This window comes from Cyprinus carpio, chromosome A9 (assembly GCF_018340385.1).
Source record: "Cyprinus carpio isolate SPL01 chromosome A9, ASM1834038v1, whole genome shotgun sequence".
Taxonomy (NCBI): Eukaryota; Metazoa; Chordata; class Actinopteri; order Cypriniformes; family Cyprinidae; genus Cyprinus; species Cyprinus carpio.
In genome coordinates, this window is record NC_056580.1 from 24983088 (window position 1) to 25002734 (window position 19647).

At 35.3% G+C, this 19647-nt stretch overlaps 1 protein-coding gene across 1 annotated transcript in view; it reads left to right on the top strand.

Annotated features, from left to right (window-relative positions):
* The first annotated feature begins 1703 nt into the window (after positions 1-1703).
* LOC109096839 (double-stranded RNA-specific editase 1-like) overlaps positions 1704-19647 on the top strand; it is a 47677-nt gene continuing 29733 nt past the window's right edge. Inside the window, 2 exon segments of the mRNA XM_019110503.2 lie at positions 1704-1762; positions 1905-2167. Of these exon segments, the coding sequence (XP_018966048.2) occupies positions 1716-1762; positions 1905-2167 (310 nt within the window). The 5' untranslated portion in view covers positions 1704-1715.

The window sequence follows — 19647 nt, forward strand, 5'->3', positions numbered from 1 at the left end:
GGGGTGTCTGTAGTGTGCTTTCTCATGGTTTGCTTGTTTGTTTGTATTCACAGTCATTGCATGCTTGAAAGTGTGTGCGGTAGTGCTTATTCCGTTAGAGGGTGCTAGAGAGAACTTGTACATACCCTGCTTTGACCCTGGTGACATCTTTGATTCATTCCCACATTCTGCTTCTGTGTTCTGTTGTGTTAACCTGCTACATTACTGGATAAATTATTAATAAAATAGCTGCCTTTTATTATTATTATTAAGTGCATAAATAAATAAGTAAATGGTTTAATCTTTTTTCCATCAAACATTTAGTTAAAGCAGGTGCTCTGCATTTTCAGCATTTTTTTTTTTACAAACTTTATTACATAAGATTTGCAATCTTTACAATTTGTACTAAGATTTTGCATCAAAATGTCTGAAAACACAATTGTGTGCTTTTTTCAATTTTTTTTATTTTTTAAATGTTCCAAAACTAGCTACTGTTTCATGATGTTAATTGCGTGTTATATTACAGTTTTTCTAACATTATTTAATTATTTTCTGATTAGAAAAGATCAGATTTGCACCTTTATTGCTTTTAAAAACACCAAATTGTGGAACACTTTTTGGGGAAGCATATTATGGTTTGTTTATTATTACTTTGAAGACTATATATTGTAGGACTTTTTAATTTATAATGATAGAAATTTTTTTTTGTTTGCTTGTTTTATAGTTTTGTAACATTTTGTTCTGTATTTTCTTCATTACTGTGACGTTTAGGTGTAAAGCTGTCATTTGCAAGGCTCTTGAGGATCTCGGTCTGTTTATAGATGTATAAAGTTAGTGTACTAAAATCTTGATGATTGCTATTATTTATTTATTTTAAATAGTCGTGACTGAATGCAAGTATGGATCATTGAGCAGTTTCTGTTTAGTAAAAGTACTGGATGAGGTGCAGTGGTTTGCATTGTCCTCATGATGGCGTTAGAGTTTCTTCCAGATTTTCAGACTGAAACGGAACATGAGCTGATACAGAGCCAGTGAGCAGATCCAGACTGCATTGTTTAAATATTTCATTAATTGCACTAAACAGCAGTTGCATTTAATATTCTAGTGATCATGGCTATTTTAAAACTGAATTTCTAAGAACCTTTTTAGCCACTAACTTTGGAAATCTTGGACATCAAATATTTGCTCTAAGCTTGCAAGGATGACTGTTTTCTATGAAGTATTAGACATATGGGGGGGAGGAAACCCAGCTTTACCGTATCTGAAAGTGAGCGGGAATAAATTAAATCTCTGATGTCTTGTTTTACCATCTTGGCTACTTTTATTTACTACTATTATTATTATTTTTTTTTTTAAATATATATATTATGTTTATATTTCTTTTATTAATTTTTTATTTCAGCTAAAGTTTCTTATTTTAATGCATCGTTAAACTGAATGAAAATTAGAAATTTTACCTTGGCAGCAAGCTGAAATAAAATAAATTAAAGGATATATATATATTTTTTATTTTGGATTATTTCAAGTGTGGAATTATTTTTAATGGTTTTAGTTAACTATAATAAGCCTGTCTTATACGCATTGTATTGCAGGGTGTACTGCAGCAGAACAAGAACTGAAAAGTGAAATAAAAGCAGTTTCTTGGTAAGAAAGTTGTCTTGGTGAAAGGATGTCAGGGGAGGAAACGTGTTCTTTTTGGCCATGTGAACGCAGGCTTTTCATTGGGTGAAGTTGCCATGATGTCATGGACTGAACTGGCGGGAGCAGACTGCTCTTGCCTCAGGTAAAATAGCAGGATACGTGATAGAGAAGGGAAGTGAGGAAACAAACTCTCCAGCGGTCTGACTTTACTCTGTCTAACCTTGTAAAGCTCTACTAGTGTCCTCTCCTCTGAGCTTCCTGCTTCTCTCTCTCCTCTCACCAAGTACCAAAAGCAGAGGAGGGGGAGGAGACCACGCATGTGTTTGTGTGTGTGGTAGAGCTGAAAGGGGGCTGCCGGCGCACACCTTCACTGAGTGCCTCAGAAACACAGGACAGTGCAGTCAGGTAGCTTCCTGTGTCCGACTCGAGCGTCAGGGTCAAGCGGCTATGGCCCTGGTTGTGGACACCGCGCACTGCATGGGGGCCTACTACTGCCTCGTTAGGACCCGATTCAAGCGGCGACGCAAGAAGCGCTCGGAGCGGAAAGGTCAGAACGCTTTCTTTAACAGGCCTGACGATCTGTGATCGTTTTTCGACTTCTAAAGCGTTTTCTTCAGTGTGTGTGATTTGCATTTCTAGACTGATATTTAAGGGTAGCTGACATGAAACTCTTTTGGGAAGTTCATGTGTATTGCAGTGTGATGCATGTAAAACTCCTTTATTAGAGAAGAGATTAAAGAGAATATATGTAATATTTATCAGTTTTATATTTGTAGCATCATCAGCTTTATGCAGTATTTGTCATTTTATCACTTTAAATGAAGGTAAAAGGCACTTTTTGTTGTTTTGTCTGGTAAAATCGAAAAGATGGTAATGCAGTTTTCTGTATGATACAGCTGTGTGCTTCTGGATAATACAACTTTTTACTGAACATGATGAAAAATTGGGTAAATAAGTTTAGAAGAAATTTAGAAGTACTGGGATGTCTACAGGTCCTTAAGATACACTTTTAGTTTTTTAAACAAATATTGTTTATATTTAATGTTTAATTTTATATTTACATTTTTAATATTACAGGTATCCAAAGCTGAATCAGCCATTTTATCCCTTGATTTTTGTAGTTTCGTAGTTTTCACATAAACATCTTTACGTGGTTATAATTAACAAATTAATTGATTTATAAGTTAGTAAAATTGATGTTTGGTCAAAATTATAATTATTATGTGAAAATCATCCTTCTTAAGCCAAAAAAAAAAAGCCTTTAACCTGTATTTATCATTCAATTGAGTTGATGTGGGTCTTAAGTCCTTAAATTTATTTTTTTATTTCTTTTAAGTCTTAAAAGGTCTTATTATGACTAATTAATAGGCTCACACAGTATCGCATTGATGTAAAAAAATTCATAAGGCAGCGTTTTCTTTAAAGTAAGTGGTTTGGGGAGAGTTCTCATTTATTGCTGCAGTGTTTTGTGAATGATGGACGTTTCTGTGGTTAGTTTAGGTGATGCTGTTCTCACTGGGATTGTTGTGGAATGAGCAGCATGTGTTTCTGACGGGTCACCACGGTGATGAGCCACAAACAGGAAGAACAAAGATCGCTCGCAGGCATGCTGGAGAATTATATTGAATTATTAATATATTTTATACATATTTTGTTTGGTTTATATTGCGTTACTAGAGCACTGAAGATCATTTAAATTTTTTATGCAATGTTCTGCAGAGATTGTCCCTGCTGTCTGACAGATAATATGAATCCTGAAATGTCACACTTGTCTCTGACAGCTGTCTGACTGTGGGCTGCTGTTGAAGGCCCTCTCTCTCTGTCAGTCATGTCACATGATGGTGTTTTTTTGGAGAGGAGTGGACTGATTCAGAGTCTGCTGGAAGTTAGGAAACTTTAACTTTAACTTTGTTCTTGCTTAACTCCTCTCTTTTTAAATGTCATTTTAAGGGTACTTTTAAAATGTTCTGATTAACTCATTTCCATCTAGGTAGGTGTGAAATCTTATTTAAAATGGGATTATTATTTTTTCTTCTTCTTTTTTCTTTTGCACAGTCATCTGATTTTATATGAGGAAATGAAGTGTGTAGAAATGCAGTTAATTAGCTGCTTTTTTCTGGTAGGTAATGGAATTAAAGTTTGTGAATGTCAGTTTGAGATCTAAATTTCAGCTTCTTTGCCCCTAATCTGCCTTAAAGACTTTTTTTTGGAAGTTTTCATCTTTCTTAGTTAATGTGTGTAATAATTCTGTCCTACTTTGGAAATTTACAGTACTTGGTGGAAGTGTTTGGTAAGTGTTTAACTTCTGATATTTATGCTTGCATCCCCAAATGCACCCTGATTATGCAGTTAAATCACATTAGTTGTAGTTTATGTGCTGTGAGGATGTGGTGTGGAATTTTAAATCACAAATATGACATTGTGGTTTTAAAAATTAGGCTTAAATAGAAGTTAAAGCAGCGAATCTATATACAGTTATATATAGTCAATTAATATATTATTTTTTTTATTATTTTATTTTATACATTTTTATAGTTTTTATTTTATCTATTTTATTTTATTTCATTTCGGTTTGTATTTTTTTTTTACTCTTCTATGAAGTTTATTTTTATATAAAATTTTTCAGCAACTATTGATAAAATATTCATCACATCACACCACAACAAAAAATATTTGTGATCCTGCCTTAGAATATGGCAAAAACAAGGTATCTTAAACGGCAGCATAATCATGCATAATTATACGGTCTTTGCTTCAGGAGTCAACTTAAAATGCTGTCCAAGTAGGCAGCTCACTGGGTTTTGGAGCACAGCTCATGTGTTTGTCCACCTGTCCGGGAGTGGGGTGAGGAATTGGGTGTCACACTCGGCCAGTGTGCGGATAAGCCCAGGCAGGAGGTGTGGCGGCAGCTGCTGAGGGTTGCGTTTAAAGGTATTATCTGATAGGGGTGTAACGATATACCAATGCCATGGTTTGGTTCATACCATGGTTTTGGAGCCACGGTTCGGTTCGGTTTCCTTTGCTGTGGGGGTAGGGTTCATGCCATGGCACCAGCAATGCTAAAGAACACTAGATTTACTTTAACTTGTGCCGTTTGCCTTTACATTCTGAACTGTGCAGGCTGAGAACTGAGACCTGTCAGCCCAGCAAATCCTGCGCTGCTGAAGTGGTGTTTTTTCAGCATGCCTCACACCCCCTAATGCGGCCTGGCAACTTAAGGCGGCTTTGTCAAACCCGTGAGTTTGTCTCCTCCTCATATCTGAGGCCGGATGCCGAAAGGAGCAGAAAAACGAAGGCGTGATTCTCTTTAAGAAGTCTTCTGCTAGTGTAATTCCCTCACTCACTGGCCTGATTGGGCCGCATTGTGTCGGCGGCGTCTCTCTGTGCGGTTGACGCCTGACGTTATCTTTGGAACTTCAGGGGCTTTGCGTCACTCATGGTTCCTGCAGCATTGGTGGTAGTAATGAATGTGCCGTGAGGATGTGGTGTGGCATTGAAAATCACAAACATGTGATACATTGTGCTTGTGTTCAAATATGTGGTTTAAAATTAGGTTTGAATAATAATATACATTTCTGCTCATAAGCTCATAACCCTTTTATTTTATTTTTTATTTTATTTGATTAGAAAGCATAAAACTCTTAAATGAATTAGATATGAAAGAAGTTTAATCTGAAGTACTAAATCTAAAAAAAACAGAAAGCTACATAGAACAATAAAAAAACACAAAAAGATTAAAAATGGCAAAAAAAACTTTTTTTTTGTTATTGTCTCATAGAAAATATAATGTATATAATATTACTACTCTGAAAATATAAAATCTTTTCAGAGTAGTACTGAAAAACATAATACAATTATATTCTTCTTTTTTAATGCTAAATATCTTGCAGATTCTACAAAGACTATGCAAACATTAGGGATGTAGTTCAGATTCTTGTGTCTCATGTCATTTAAAGGCTCTCCAGTGGGCCACAGATGACATGTGGAGGAGAGATTTCTGCTCAGCCAGCAGACTGGAGGAAATGAAGCCTCTCTGATGGACTGAAGGGAACGTGTGCGGTCTGATAATGGTGTATCTGGGGAAGATCACCATTGCTCTTCTCACTTTATTATGCTGTATGAACACACACAGCAATGTTAACATACATCACTCTTTAGATTCTGCAAATGTCTGTAACTTTAAACTTATTTTTTTATCACTCACATGGTTAACTATAAACATGTTGATAATTTTAACTCCAAGTAACTTGCTTAGAAAGACTGAACTGAGAAAACTAATCGTTGTAGTTGCAAGGTGTTGGGAAACTCAGAAACGAAGACCAGGAGGCTCTTGGGTATCTTCAGCAGGGAACTTTATTGAGAACTAAACTATATTAAATTTAGGGTGTGTTCACACTTGTCATGTTTGGTTCGATTAAAACGAACCCTGGTGCGATTGCTCTGTTAGTGCAGTTCGTTTGGTAATGTATTTTATCCAGGGAAATCTTGAGGTGTTTGAGGTTATTGTTATTGTGTGTTATGGCTGAGTATTTTTCTTAAAATCCACTAAAATGAGCAAATAAGCACAGAAAAAATTATGGCTAATGTAATGTTGACATAGTAACCCAGTTGGCAATGACAGTGAATCAGACAATTAATCATAATTAAAAGCAATTAAAAGAGCAGTTCTTATTCCCCTAAAGTGATACCATTAACCTTTTCTTTACATATCGCTAAAATGGGCTCGTGCCACTGGAAAACAGAGACGATCCGCAGCCCTCCTGTCTCATAGAGAGTCACAGCAGCACATGGTTGAGACTACATAATTAGCCTAGATCAGTGAGGTAGAGTCGTCTGGTGTGTGTGTGTGTGTGTGTGTGTGTGTGTGTGTGTGTGTGTGTGTGTGTGTGAGAGAGAGACGTTGTTGTCATCCCTTCATTTCTCAGACTTATTACCTCCAGGTTGCAGTCTGAATGACTGCTAACGTTTAATTCTTAAACAAGCTGCCCGCCCACATTTAATGACTCAATCACTGCAGACCTCTAACACTTAACCCTTATAGACAGCATCTCTCTCTCTCTCTCTCTCTCTCTCTCTCTCTCTCTCTCTCCTCTCTCTCTCTCTCTCTATCTCTCTCTCTCTCTCTCTCTCTCTCTCTCTCTCGTAAGTCTCTCTCTCTCTCTCTCTCTCTCTCTCTCTCTCTCTCCAGCTCTCTCTCTCTCTCCCTCTCTCTCTCTCTCTCTCCTCTCTCTCTCTCTCTCTCTCGATCTCTCCCTCTCTCTCTCTCTCTCTCTCTCTCTCTCTCTCTCTCTCTCTCTCTCTCTCATCCCGTCTCTCTCTCTCGCTCTCTCTCTCTCTCTCTCTCTCCTCCGTCTCTCCTCCTCTCTCTCCGTCCCGGTTGTCTCAACTCTCTCCTCTCCTCCCCCTCTCCATCCTCTCTCACCTCTCTTCCCGAAGGATTCTTTCCATGTGGTTAATTGAATGTTGATTGAGCTCACATTCTTCACGTCCTTCATTTCTTACCTTTGTCTTTTGTTCATTCATTCTCGTTCTTTCATTTGTCCAGTCTCTTATGTCTGGATTTTTAAAAATTCTTTCCTTCTTTCATTCTTCCTCTTAATTTTTTTTTTTTTTTTTTTTTTTGCTGTCTTCTGGTTGTTATTTTTCTTTCATTGTATGTTCATTTGTCTGTTTATGCATCCATTAATTTTATTTTTCTTTGTTGCTCTTTATCTTTCATTGATTTCTTCATTCTCTGGGATGTTCATTCTTTTAATGCATTCATTTCTTTCATTTTTTTTCATTATTTAATTGTCGTGTATGTTTGTTTCCTTTGTTTGCATTTTTGGTTTGCATTTTGTTCTTATACTTTTAATCATTAATTCTTTTGTTCTTTTATTTGTTTTATGCATGTTCCTTATATGATTTGTTTAATTTTTTCCATTAGTTCTTATTCTTCCTTATTTTCTTTTTGTTCATTCGTTTGTTTCATCCTGTCTTTGTTTTTCTTTCATTAGTTTTCCCTTTTATTCTTTTTCATTAATTTGTTTTGCTCCCTTCTGTTTGTTCTGCTATTTCTTTGTACTTTCATTCTATCTTTTGTCTGTTCATCCACTTTATTTTGGTTATTCTTTTCTCATATTTCTTTACTGAATGTTCTTTCATACGTTTCTCATTGACTTGTATTTATTAATTGATTTTTTTGTTCTTTTATTCATTCTTTCATTATCTTGTCTTTGGTTTCTTTTTAATTTTTTAAAATTTTCTTCTTTTTTTGTTCATTCTTATATTCTTCATTGGATTGTGGTAACACTAAAGCCTGTAAATAAAATAGTATATTAATAAAAAGTATTAAAAAAGTAAATTAAAAGTAGTATTAATACGATAACTATGCTTGTAATGCACCTTATAATGTATCGTATGATCTTATGAATAATTGTAACCACAGCTATAATACATTATAAGGGGCTTTTCCATTGTTTTTCTATGTAAAGACGTGCTAGACATGTAGAGCCATTGCGCTGGCGTCTCGCATCTTTTGCATTACCACATCTCATCCGTGAGTACCGTGTTTTTAAGATGCCATGTCAAGTTAATAGAAATTGAAAACTTTACATGCAGTGCTGCTCATCAAACAGTGGACCAATCAGAAGACCCCAGAGGCGGGGCAAGTGTTGTGAGCTTTTGTTTACAGCAAGTTAGGCATGACAACTGTATTATTTGATGGCACCATGGTGGAAGAGGCACTCATTGTGGCTATATCCAGATACCCTGAATTATATAACATTTCTTCAAGCAATTATCACAACCTGTTTCTTAAAGAAAAGATCCTGGAGAGAAATATTTCCTTTACTGTATTGCATCTCAAAAGCACGTCTTGAGCTGCACTTTTTGTAAAAACCATTCCTAAGCGCTGCGTCTCCCATTTTTAGACACAGACACATTCTGTGTGAATGACCCTTTACACTTATCTGTTCATTGTTACATCTTTAAAAATGTCATTAAGTTCATTAAAACATATGACCACAACCAATTTCAGATGTAACAAAGAATCTGCAAATATAATAATGCGTTTTAACTTTACAGTTATTTATGAAAGGATATTATGCATTACAATGTACATTATAAATACATTTATAATACTTAAAGGCTTGAAGTAAAGTTTTACCTTAGTGTTTCTTTTTAGTTTTTTTCTCTCACTTTTATTCTTTCTTTTGTTTGTTTCATGCATTTGTTCTTTCCATCATTTGTCTTTTGTTTCATTTATTCCATTAGTTCTCATTCACTGTCTTTTGTTTTGTCTTTTTGTTTCTTTCTGTCTGTCATTGATTATTGGGGAAGCAGTTGAGACTGTGTTGACAGTGTTAGCACATGTGTCTGTTTCCACTGAGTCCTGTCTTTCTGTCTGTTTTATCTCCCTGTGATGTTTTGGATGTTCAGCACTCCTGCCTGTCCATCTCCATTCCCTTTAGAGCCATTAATAACCCAGCCACCAGCTGTAAAATTCACCGGCTAATCCACTCAGGCATGTACACGCACCCAGCGCTGCCTTCCTCCCTGTGGATATTGGAGTAACTGACCTGGCCTTGAATTAGGAGTACAGTGATAGTCATCTGTTGTGTGCAGCGGGGCCGCTGAGGCGAGGAAAATAGGCAGGGAAGCAGACGAGCGGAGAGAGGAAGAGCCAAAGACGAGAAAAGACAGGATGATACATAGTGCTGAGGCCAGCAAACTTCCAGTCCGTCCAGTGTAGGTTAGGAAAGCTGAGGATTAAGCACACACTCACAGAGCTGGATATAAGCTCCAGGGGCTCATCTGTGCTCATAACTGAGATTTTGAAGCAATTTGTCATGCTTCAAGATGCCACATCAATCCTACAGTCCCTCACAAGGGGTCACGCTTCTGAGGGCAAAACACATTTTTCCATTTAAAAGGAGTGAATGCACATTGGTGAGCATAAGGGACTTTTTAAAAAAAGAAAAAAAGAAAAGGAAAAAAATCATGCTTGCCCATCCTGATTCTAAAACAAACCCACAAACGTTCTGCATTGTTTTGCGTCTATCAGAAACAAAATCTGCGGTTTTCCGTATCGTGTTTATGTTCTTATGTAAATTGCATGAGCTTATTTCACAATATTAGATTAAAAGATCATAAAAAGCCCATACATACCTCCCCTCAATATCAGGACAGAAGTGGTCGAAAGTGAACAAAAGAGAAGGATTAAAACCCCAGGGGCCAGATTCACCAAACATTAAGAAATTTCTTCTTAACTGCCATTTTTCTTCTTATTGTCTAACTTTAGAAAAAAGTTAAGACTGTTTTGTATTCCCAAAAATTATTTTCTTTTTTCTCAAGAATGTTCTTAAGACAAAACTTTCACATTCAAATTCTTGAAAAGAATCTTCTTAAACATTCTCATAATTAACTTCTTAAAGTTAGGATAACCTCAGACTCAGTCTTAAATCCCCGGGGCCGCAGCATAAATGGCTGCCCACTGCTCCGGGTGTGTGTTCACTGCTGTGTGTGTGCACTTTGGATGGGTTAAATGCAGAGCATGAATTTTGAGTATGGGTCACCATACATGGCTGTATGTCACTTCACTTAAATCCCAAAAGTTATGAATGATTTGATGAATTTTTTCAATTATTTCAAATTAGTTGTTATATTTAAACATTGCAACAATACTAGATACATATAATACATAGTAGAACTATTAATATTGATGTGCACACCATTGACTGATAATGTAAACAATGATTGTCCTGAATGTTTTTTTTTTGTTGTTGTTGTTGTTGTTGTTTTTTTTTGCTGAATTTGAAGTTCATTAACAACTCTACAAAAACAAGTCATTTTTAATTTTAGCCTTTAAATACGACATGATCTTTGGCAGTATTCAGTGCATATGAATGCGTTTACTGTAGCAACGTGCACACACGCACGACTCGTTCACTGTATGGAGAGACGGAGCACAAATGAATGAAACCGATCTTCATCTTGAGACAGGCTCTTTAAAAGTGTCTGTTCAAAAACACAGCGCATAAAAAATGCAAAGCCGTCGAGCCGGTCGCATCAAAAATAGTGTGCATACTTATTTTGATTATTACAGTAATCTGCAGGCAGCGCAAAAAGATGATCTTTGAGATGTTTAACATTTAGTTTATCAGTGAGTCTTCAGCAAGCAATGCCATTTATGTAATCAAATAAAGACTGTGATTTTCTTCTTAAGAAAAAAAATAAGATGTTTTTAAGAACATTTTTTTAGAACCTCTGGAGAATTTAAGAATTGCACTTACTGTATGAACATTCTTACAAACTTCTTGGAATGCATCTTATTAAATTTCTTAACTTATTTCTTAAGAAGATTTTTTTGAATCTGGCCCCATGTGTGAAGAGGAATGTATCTTCCTTGTCTACTTGTGATCGACCCAGCTGCATCTTAATACCAGGTGTAAACAGTGCCTCAAACACATCAGTTGGACACGCTCCTTTATTCTTAAATTGTTTTAGTAATATTCCAATGTAGTGCGATTTTATTATTTTGTACAAATGATGTCTGCATTGACCCAGAATTACCAAAGCAACTGCTGAACCACCCTGTCATCATGCCTGTGAGTTTTGCACAGGCAAGCACCACTAGTTTTCATCAGAAAATGGACAGTCTTTCCTCATAAGCTATAATAGTGTGTGTGGTTTTAATAGGGTCTTGTTCTGGCCGTCGTCTCTCCTGGTGGTCTTCTAGCATGAGGTTTGCAGGTACACGTCTGGCAGCTGCTGTTCTCACTTTGACAGCAGATTCATTTATCAAGCCCCAGATATTAGGAGCCACTTTATCAAAGTGTCTCATTGCGAGCTTTTGTGCTGGAACTCCTAAATGTGTCTGGGGTCTAAAAACCCTGTAATTTGCAGCGAGCTTAAAATGAGTGTTGGCAGACTAATTCAAATCTGTTATTGGTCATTAAAGTGCTGAAATTCAATAATGGAGGTGGTTGTTCTCAGCAGCTCCTGGTTGCCATGGTGGCAGTCTGCTCACGGGCCGGTCTGAGGTGGCTGCGCTCGCCTTCCCAACAGGCCCGGCCCATCAGTTCTAATCAGGTAGAGCGACAGCCTGCCCCATCTGCTGGGACCCCTCTCCATTAGGACCTTGGCCAGCCAGTGTCCACTGCACATGTAGTCCATTAAGCATCGTTACGTGGGTGCAGAAGCGGGTGAGCAGAGACTCTGAGGAAAGACTGAACAGCATACGGTAGCAGGACAAAAAGATTCTTGATCAAAGTTTTTGCACCAAAAACAGTCCTAAATTGTCCAGATCATATTTCAGCCCAAAATATGCATGCATGCTTTCATTCATTCATTATTTTTAGATTGATTTTTGGGTAACACTTTTTTTTTTTTTTTTTTTTTTTTTTTTTTGTCATTGTTACATGTATTTACTGTAATAATAACAGTAAATTATGCATAATTACATGCAACTAAGCCTAAACCAACCCCTATTTCGAACCCTTAAGTAAGTATATGGTGTTAATTAATATTACTTAAATGTAATAATTATTTAAAAGTCATTAATAGTACTTAAATATATAATTACACTAAAACAAGGACACCTTAAAATAAACTGTAACCTATTTTTCTGACAATAAAGGGCATTTTCCCCTTAAATTCTCATTACTGTATGGCAAAAAACTACCTAAATTAAAAAAGGTATTGTATAAATATTTATACATTGAATTTATACAGCATTATGAAGATTTAATTTAAAAACTGTATTACAGTAAGAGTCTAATGAAAGAATAAAAAATCAATACAAATGGAATCACTACTGAAATGAGAAAATCGTTGAAAATATGATTAATTATCGTGAAAATAATGTCAATACAAAAATATTCACAGTTCTGAAAATGAAAGGTTTTCATGACTTTCACTGAGTTACAGTTTAAGGAAGCTAAACTATATAGACATGGGCATTATCGAGCAATGAAATTAATTAAATTATTAGTTAAAAATAAGGAGTAAAAAATTGTTCGAGAAATTTAGATTTTTATTTTTGTGTGTATTATATAAATATATTTATATAACTTCATTTAAATTGTTCATTTTATTTTTATTTGTTGTATTCACGTTGCTAAAGATGATTTTAAGCTAAATTTAACAATAAAATGTAGAAAAAAAAAAAAAAAAAAAATTAAACAGTATGCATTTATTTAAAAAACTAATGAATCAATAAAAAATTTAAAAATACATAGAACCGTAAGTTATTTAAAAAAAAAGATAAATATTATCTAGATTTCGTTGTTCATTTTCAGAAAAAAATAAAAAGTTTCTCAGCCTGTTTGATTTCCGAATCAATAAATAAATGTCTGCTAAGCGAGCAAGTTTGAAATGTCAGGCGTCCACAGCGCCTCCCACTGCATTCAGTTGTAGTGATGAGAATTTAGTGAATTGTTCTGTGTTCTGTGAGGAAGTGTAATTCCTCGTTGCCTACAGCTTTTAAAAGTAATTATAATAGATTATTAGTTGATCAGCTTTGCGTAGCTGCTTTATATATGTCTTTTCCACCATTCACAGATAACTAAAGTGATGAATGCCATGATGGAGAAAATATTGACTTTTCTGAAATGCAGGTCTGGGGCTGTAATGGAAGCGGATCCTCCTTTTATTCTGGGAAGGGCCCTTTCTTCTTCATGGCTGTTTGAGGCAGTGGACCGATCTATCTGTGTTAGGCCACACACAGGGGCCGCTGTGATGGTTTGGGCTCCATGCTGAACTTTTGCACGTCTCATATCCCTCTCCATTTGCACAGCCCATCAATCTACGTCCACTCTCCCTCTCTCTTCTTGTCTTCTCACTCGTTCCCTCACTAACACATGATTGCTTTTCCTGCAGAGAGCCCTTTGACCTGTGGTAGCGACTCCTCGCAGGCTGACTTAAGGGACATATTTGCAGCCTTGAAAATGCAATTACCTACTTAACCGAGAGTAGATTTTAAAAAACATTTGTAGTTTACAAGGCAGTGTTGTTTTGAACACCCTCCACAAGTTTCTTTCTTGTATTGAACACAAAAGATATTTTGAAGAGTGTTGGTAACCAAACAGTTGACGGTACCCACTGACTTCCATGGTATGGGAAAAATCCTATGGAAGTCAATGGCTACAGTCAACTGTTTGGTTACCAACATTCTTCCAAATATATTCTTTTGTGGTGTTGAAACAATTGCTAGTAAATTTTCACAAATAATTACAAAGATATGGCAAGTAAAATTGAATTAAACATGAAATGTGAAAGTAGTACTGAAATAGTATGTTCTTGTAAAACATACTCCAGTAGTCTTTGTTTTATGTACGAAAAGGTGTATATGCATACATGGTCTTCTTTCTTGCAGCTTATGCTTATATATATATATAATTTCAAGCCACTTTTAAGGTGTGCAATAACTCTTTGTTTGTTCTGAGATGCATCCTAAAAAAAATCCAAACCTAAATTTGGCAAAATCTGTAATACTATTTTATTTCTTGACCTGGTTGGATTTGTATTTTCTTTAGGGAATGCAAGTCTGGGTTATTTTCAATCCCAAGCCTTCCCAGTGTCATATGTTCAGATTTCATTGAAGCATGAAAGAAAGAAAATGTTTAGCACGGAGGACCTTGGCTTAACTGTTTTCTTCTCTCGTTTGTCCCACTGCATTTATTGTTAGCAAGACAAGGTCATACAGTATCAAGGCCACTGGATACAATTAGCAAAATACAAGCTCAAGGCTGCTGGAGTCCTCTAAATCATCTCTCCTTTTTTAGAAATGTTCAGAAGCAAGCACTTTTCTTTTGATTTTCTCTTAATTATTTTATGTAAATAGCTTTATTAATGTCCATGGCTCTTGTGACTGACCGAAGGCCGCTGAAAATGAACATTTGCAGCTTCCCTTTTCTAGCAGTGTGTTTACATGCACTTAAAAAGTTTGATTTCAGTCTTTTAAAAAGTCCACTGTCCAAGTTTTTTTGCATGTCCACTTCTGTTCAAAACTTTCAGGGCTAAAGTAAATAAATACTTATATACAATAAATACTTTTGCATTGTTACAAAAGATTTCCATTTTTAAATAAATGCTTAACTCACCCTTAGGCATTTATTGAATGGTGAAGAAGTTCCAAGATGTTAATATTGAAGCATCAACTTTTCCAAAAATAATATGTTTTTGATGTTATGATTACACAATGCTTTTGTATCATTTTTGTGTATGTATGAAATCTTTCTGAATGTATGAATTTTATCAAATCAGCATATTAGAATGATACTGAAAATTCAGCTTTGCATTACAGAAATAAATTAAATTGTAAAATATTTTCAAATAGAAAATAGTTATTTAAAATTGTAATGATATTTCACAATATTTCTGTTTTTGCTGTATTTTAGTTCAAATAAATGCAGACTTGGTGAGCATAAGAGACAAAATCTTACTTTGTAAAAACCTTACTAGACCAAAAGGCTGTGTACAAACAAACTCTATTTTGCACTGCAGTTATTAGAGTTTGATGTTGACGCCTGTTTGCAAATGGGTTTCCTGTGCTGCATACTAATTCCTAAAGCAATGTTGTGCAGTGTTTAGCCTGTGCGCTCAGGATCTCTCCCATTTTCCCTGTGCTGTCTGCTATAATCCCGTTAATACCGTGGCATTGAGCTCTTCTGTTTTTCCCCAGAAGTTTCTGTCTCTTTTGTAAGCCGCACCTTTGGAAGAATCCTGTGAAATCTTCCTGAAAACCTCAGTAGCATGAGTTGCGTTTTATTGCATCACATTTATGTAGACAAGTGTTCATACATGGGAGATTTCCTTATTATTTTTGTTTTCCTTCTTGAGACATTAAGATTGAAACTTGCTAGCACAGACGTGGCAAGGTTTTCTGACGTGTGGATAAAAGTCTTGGGGTTTTTATTTATTATGTTTCATTTATTTATTTTTCCCACTCATTTCTGCCCGAGTGTAAAAGTGAAAGTCTCCTTGTAAGTTTGGCTGTTATGAAGCTACTGAAGCACTGAAGCATAAATCCTTAGCTCAGCACTGTCTAAGCCAGCGTTCGGCCGCATCGGGCTGTATTTGTCATCCTAAATGGAGCGGAGGTCACAAATGAAGGGGCATCTGAGAAGAAAAGGATCCAGAAGCATCTGTTAAAAGTCTGTGAGGGTGGATTGATGGGGAGGTGGGCTGTCATCTGTGCCGGTGTGGCGGTCACTCGACCTTGGCCATTTATTGGCCTTCCTCCAGCGCCTGGACTTTCATAGCTACACACGTGAGTGATTTATACCTGAGGCCATGTGGGGTGGGCGTGTGTGCTGTAGGGCTGTGCAACGCTAGATACAGAATGTGCTTTTGCTTTACTGTTTAAACTGTGAAACTCCAGACTGTGTCTGAAGCGTTGTAAGTCTGTATGCGGTTTCATCAGTAATCATGTTGTGAGGTGTCTTTAGTTCTGTGAACACCAATGTTTTTTTTTTTTTTTTTTTTTTTTTTTTATACCATTCAGGTGAAAAAAAAAATAAAATAAATAAATACTTAAATACTTAAAAAAAAAAAAAAAAAAAAAAAACTTAATTTATAATAACAAATAAACGCCTAGGAACACTTTGTTTCAGTAAAATTTTATCCTTTTTTTATTACTGGATAATTTCCAAAAAATACTTAAAGTATTAAGTTTTATACAAAAAATTTATATAATAGTTTTTTTTATGTAAGTTTATTATTTCTATTTCCTGCCAATTCAAAAAAAATATATTTTTGTAAAGTATCATTTATACGTTTTATACAATTAACGCATACACACACATGTATATATAAAATGTACAATTTATTTTTTATATAAAATAACATTAATTATACATGTGTGTGTTCTTTGATTTCTATTTTTATTTTCTAAGCTTTTTTACTACATGAATTTTTAAAATGTATGAATTTATTTATTTAGCATTTGTATAGTGTATATTTTGCAGAAACATATTATTGAGACAAATTATGTGCACACACACACACATACATATATATATATATATATAATAAAATATATATATATTTATATATATATAATAAAAAAATATATATATTTATATATATACACACACACACTGTAATTATTTCGGTTATCGGAAAACAGGCATTATCGCATGGTTATTTCATGTATATTTGAATACAATATTATTCAAGTAAATACTGATATTGTGATTCTAAAATCACTTGCATCCTGATGATAATTGGTTTACCGGTTTTTGAGAGAGTGACTGTGTGTAAAAGGTTTTGGGATAAATCTGCTATGGTTTCTGTATGCGTGTACACATGGGTTTGAAGATGATCTTCACCATCTCATAGTCCTACAGTTCCTTGACAGAAAGCAATCTCACATAAAACTATTATATAAAAAATTCATCCCGCGTGCTCTTTCTCCTTGCCGGCCATGCTTTCAGCTCTAGTGCAGTGTGATGAACAGCCAGCTGTCAGTTATTAAATCCACTAACACAGTAAAAGAGTTTCTCCTCTCAGCTCAAGCTCCAGCCTTCTCAAAACCCTTACATCGCTTGGAAAACCTTGATGTAGCTGGAACAGTGAAATTCAAAAGCTGGAGAATATTCATAACCATCCTCTGTCTGAAAAAAAGACAGTGAGTTTGTTTTTGTTGAAGGAAACTAGTTTTAGCTTCCTAGGCACCATAATGTTATAGTGTTCAAGAATAGATTAAACTGAGCTTTAGACATAACCAAGGTCGTATTTTTTTAATGAACGCCATGTTTAATTCTTAGTAGAAATGGAATCATAGGGTGAAAAGAAAGGATATAATATTAAATTTAGTAATTTTCATTTTAAAGTTTTTATATGTGTAATATTTAATATTGTCCTTTTTATTAGATTTTTTCTTGTTTTTATAAGTCTTTTCTTTATGTATTTTATTTTTAGACATAACCAAGCTTTAGACACAATCAGCATCATATTTAATGACCACAATACTTATTTTTCAGTAGAAATGCAATCATAAAGTGAAAAGATAAAATAATTTAACATTTATGGCTGAATTTGATACTCTTGTCAGATTAGAAATTTGAATACATTTTGATTTAAGAGTGTGATATAGACTTTTAGACATAATTATTTATAAAAATTGAATTATGCTTTAAAAATTGCAAGTTGTGCAAGTAATGGAACCTGATGCCTTCTTACTTCCTTCCTGCCACCTAAGAAGGCAGAATTTGTCCATGTTTCGGATGCCGACACAGTGTTTTTGTGTCTGTCTCTGCTATCTTATCACTCTATAAGAGGATATTTGTATAGTGGAAAGTTTCAGTGTTTCAGAACAAACTTCCTATATTAACTGGTAAGCAGGTGTTATGTACATTCTGCACTTAAAATAAGGCAAAAGAATGCTCATATCACAGCATGTCTTCTACAATAAAATAGAGTATAATACAATACATCTTTATTGTCAACCTTGGTTGGAATTTGTGTTTGACCGCACCAGCGAAATCCAAATACACATACAGACACATACTACAAAACACATAAAAACCATCATACTGAATCACATAGCTTTTTGATTAATGAATCCAATCGCAGCAGGTACAAAGGATCTTTTATAAATATTTGTCTTTGCTCTAGGCATTTAAAATCGTCTTCCAGAGGGCAATAAAACAAACTGATCAGTGGATGAGTTGGGTCTTTTAAAATACACTCCGCTTTCTCAACACATCTTTAGGTGTAAACCTCGCCCAACTTACTCTGTGTCTGCCAAAAGGCAGGAAGTGAGGTCACTGGTCTGTGGTTTTACATGGGTTTGCCAGTTGAGGCTAGAAGGGAAACAACTATGGCCACCAGGGCTTAATGGGCATGCAATATTGCGTCATTCTTGTCATGATGAACTACAAAAATCACTGTATTTGCATTATTGTAAGGGGTAGGTTTAGGGTTGGGGTAGGTGTAGACGTTAATAAAAAAGAATGTGATGCAAATTTAATTTATTGTTGTTTTCCGGCTGTAGCTGTATCCCTTCTATCCACAGCTGGGTTTCCTGGCTGAAGCCCTGTCCGTGGTGCTGAAGTCTCTGGTGGTAGCAGTGCGTTCCATCAGCTGCTGACACATGTTGGGCTCTTGGCCACCCTGCCTCCCGGCGCTCTATTAGAGCACAGTAATTGGCGTTCAGGCAGATGGAGAGCATGAACTCATATCAGCAGCAGTATTATTAAATTTATTTGGAGAGCGGAATTTATTTGTCCTGAGGGCTTATGTTTGACCCACGCTGACAGAGGACTATACACTTTTATATGTGCAGAAAATGTGTGCGGTTATAGTGCATGCTGAAAAGTAACAAATGTGGTTAAGGTTTAGAGGCACCTGTTTATGAATAGAAATTTTTTTTTTTTTGTTTGTTTTTTGTATCCATCTCCTGACTTGTGCTTGTCCACAACTATATCCCAGAGATCGACAAAATGTGATTATTTTAATGGGGGGAAGGGGTTATTTTCTATACCCACTGTATATAGAAAATTGGAGGGGGGTCAAAACATCAAGCAGAAACATTTTCAAAACACAAATATTAAGGTAGGAATTTTATTTCACTGTTTACAAGGTATTTGACAGATTTTTACAAATCAGTTTAACGCTTTGTATGACCCTTTTTAAGACCTTCACAAATAAAATTAACAACGTTTGAGCAGGGTAGGGCAAAGTCTATGTTAACATATTAAACAGTAAATGACATGATGTACAGTTCAGATACAGGTTTTCACAAAAACATTTTTATAAAATAATAAACATCACATTTCAGCCTTTAAACCATTTTTAACAAAAGGGATGAGTCAAACATAAATTATTATATTTAAAACATAAATCTTAATGTCTTAATTGTTTAGATTTTTAGGAGGCACATTAACTACTTATTTACAACATTGCGTGTTTGCTTCATAAAATTATGGGCGAGTTTTTGCATCAGTCTGAACAAAAACAGCAGTGGAGCTTATTGAAAATGTAAATCACGTATGTGTATAATAATCAGTGATGCAAATTGTTTTTCTGCCACTAGGTGGGGCT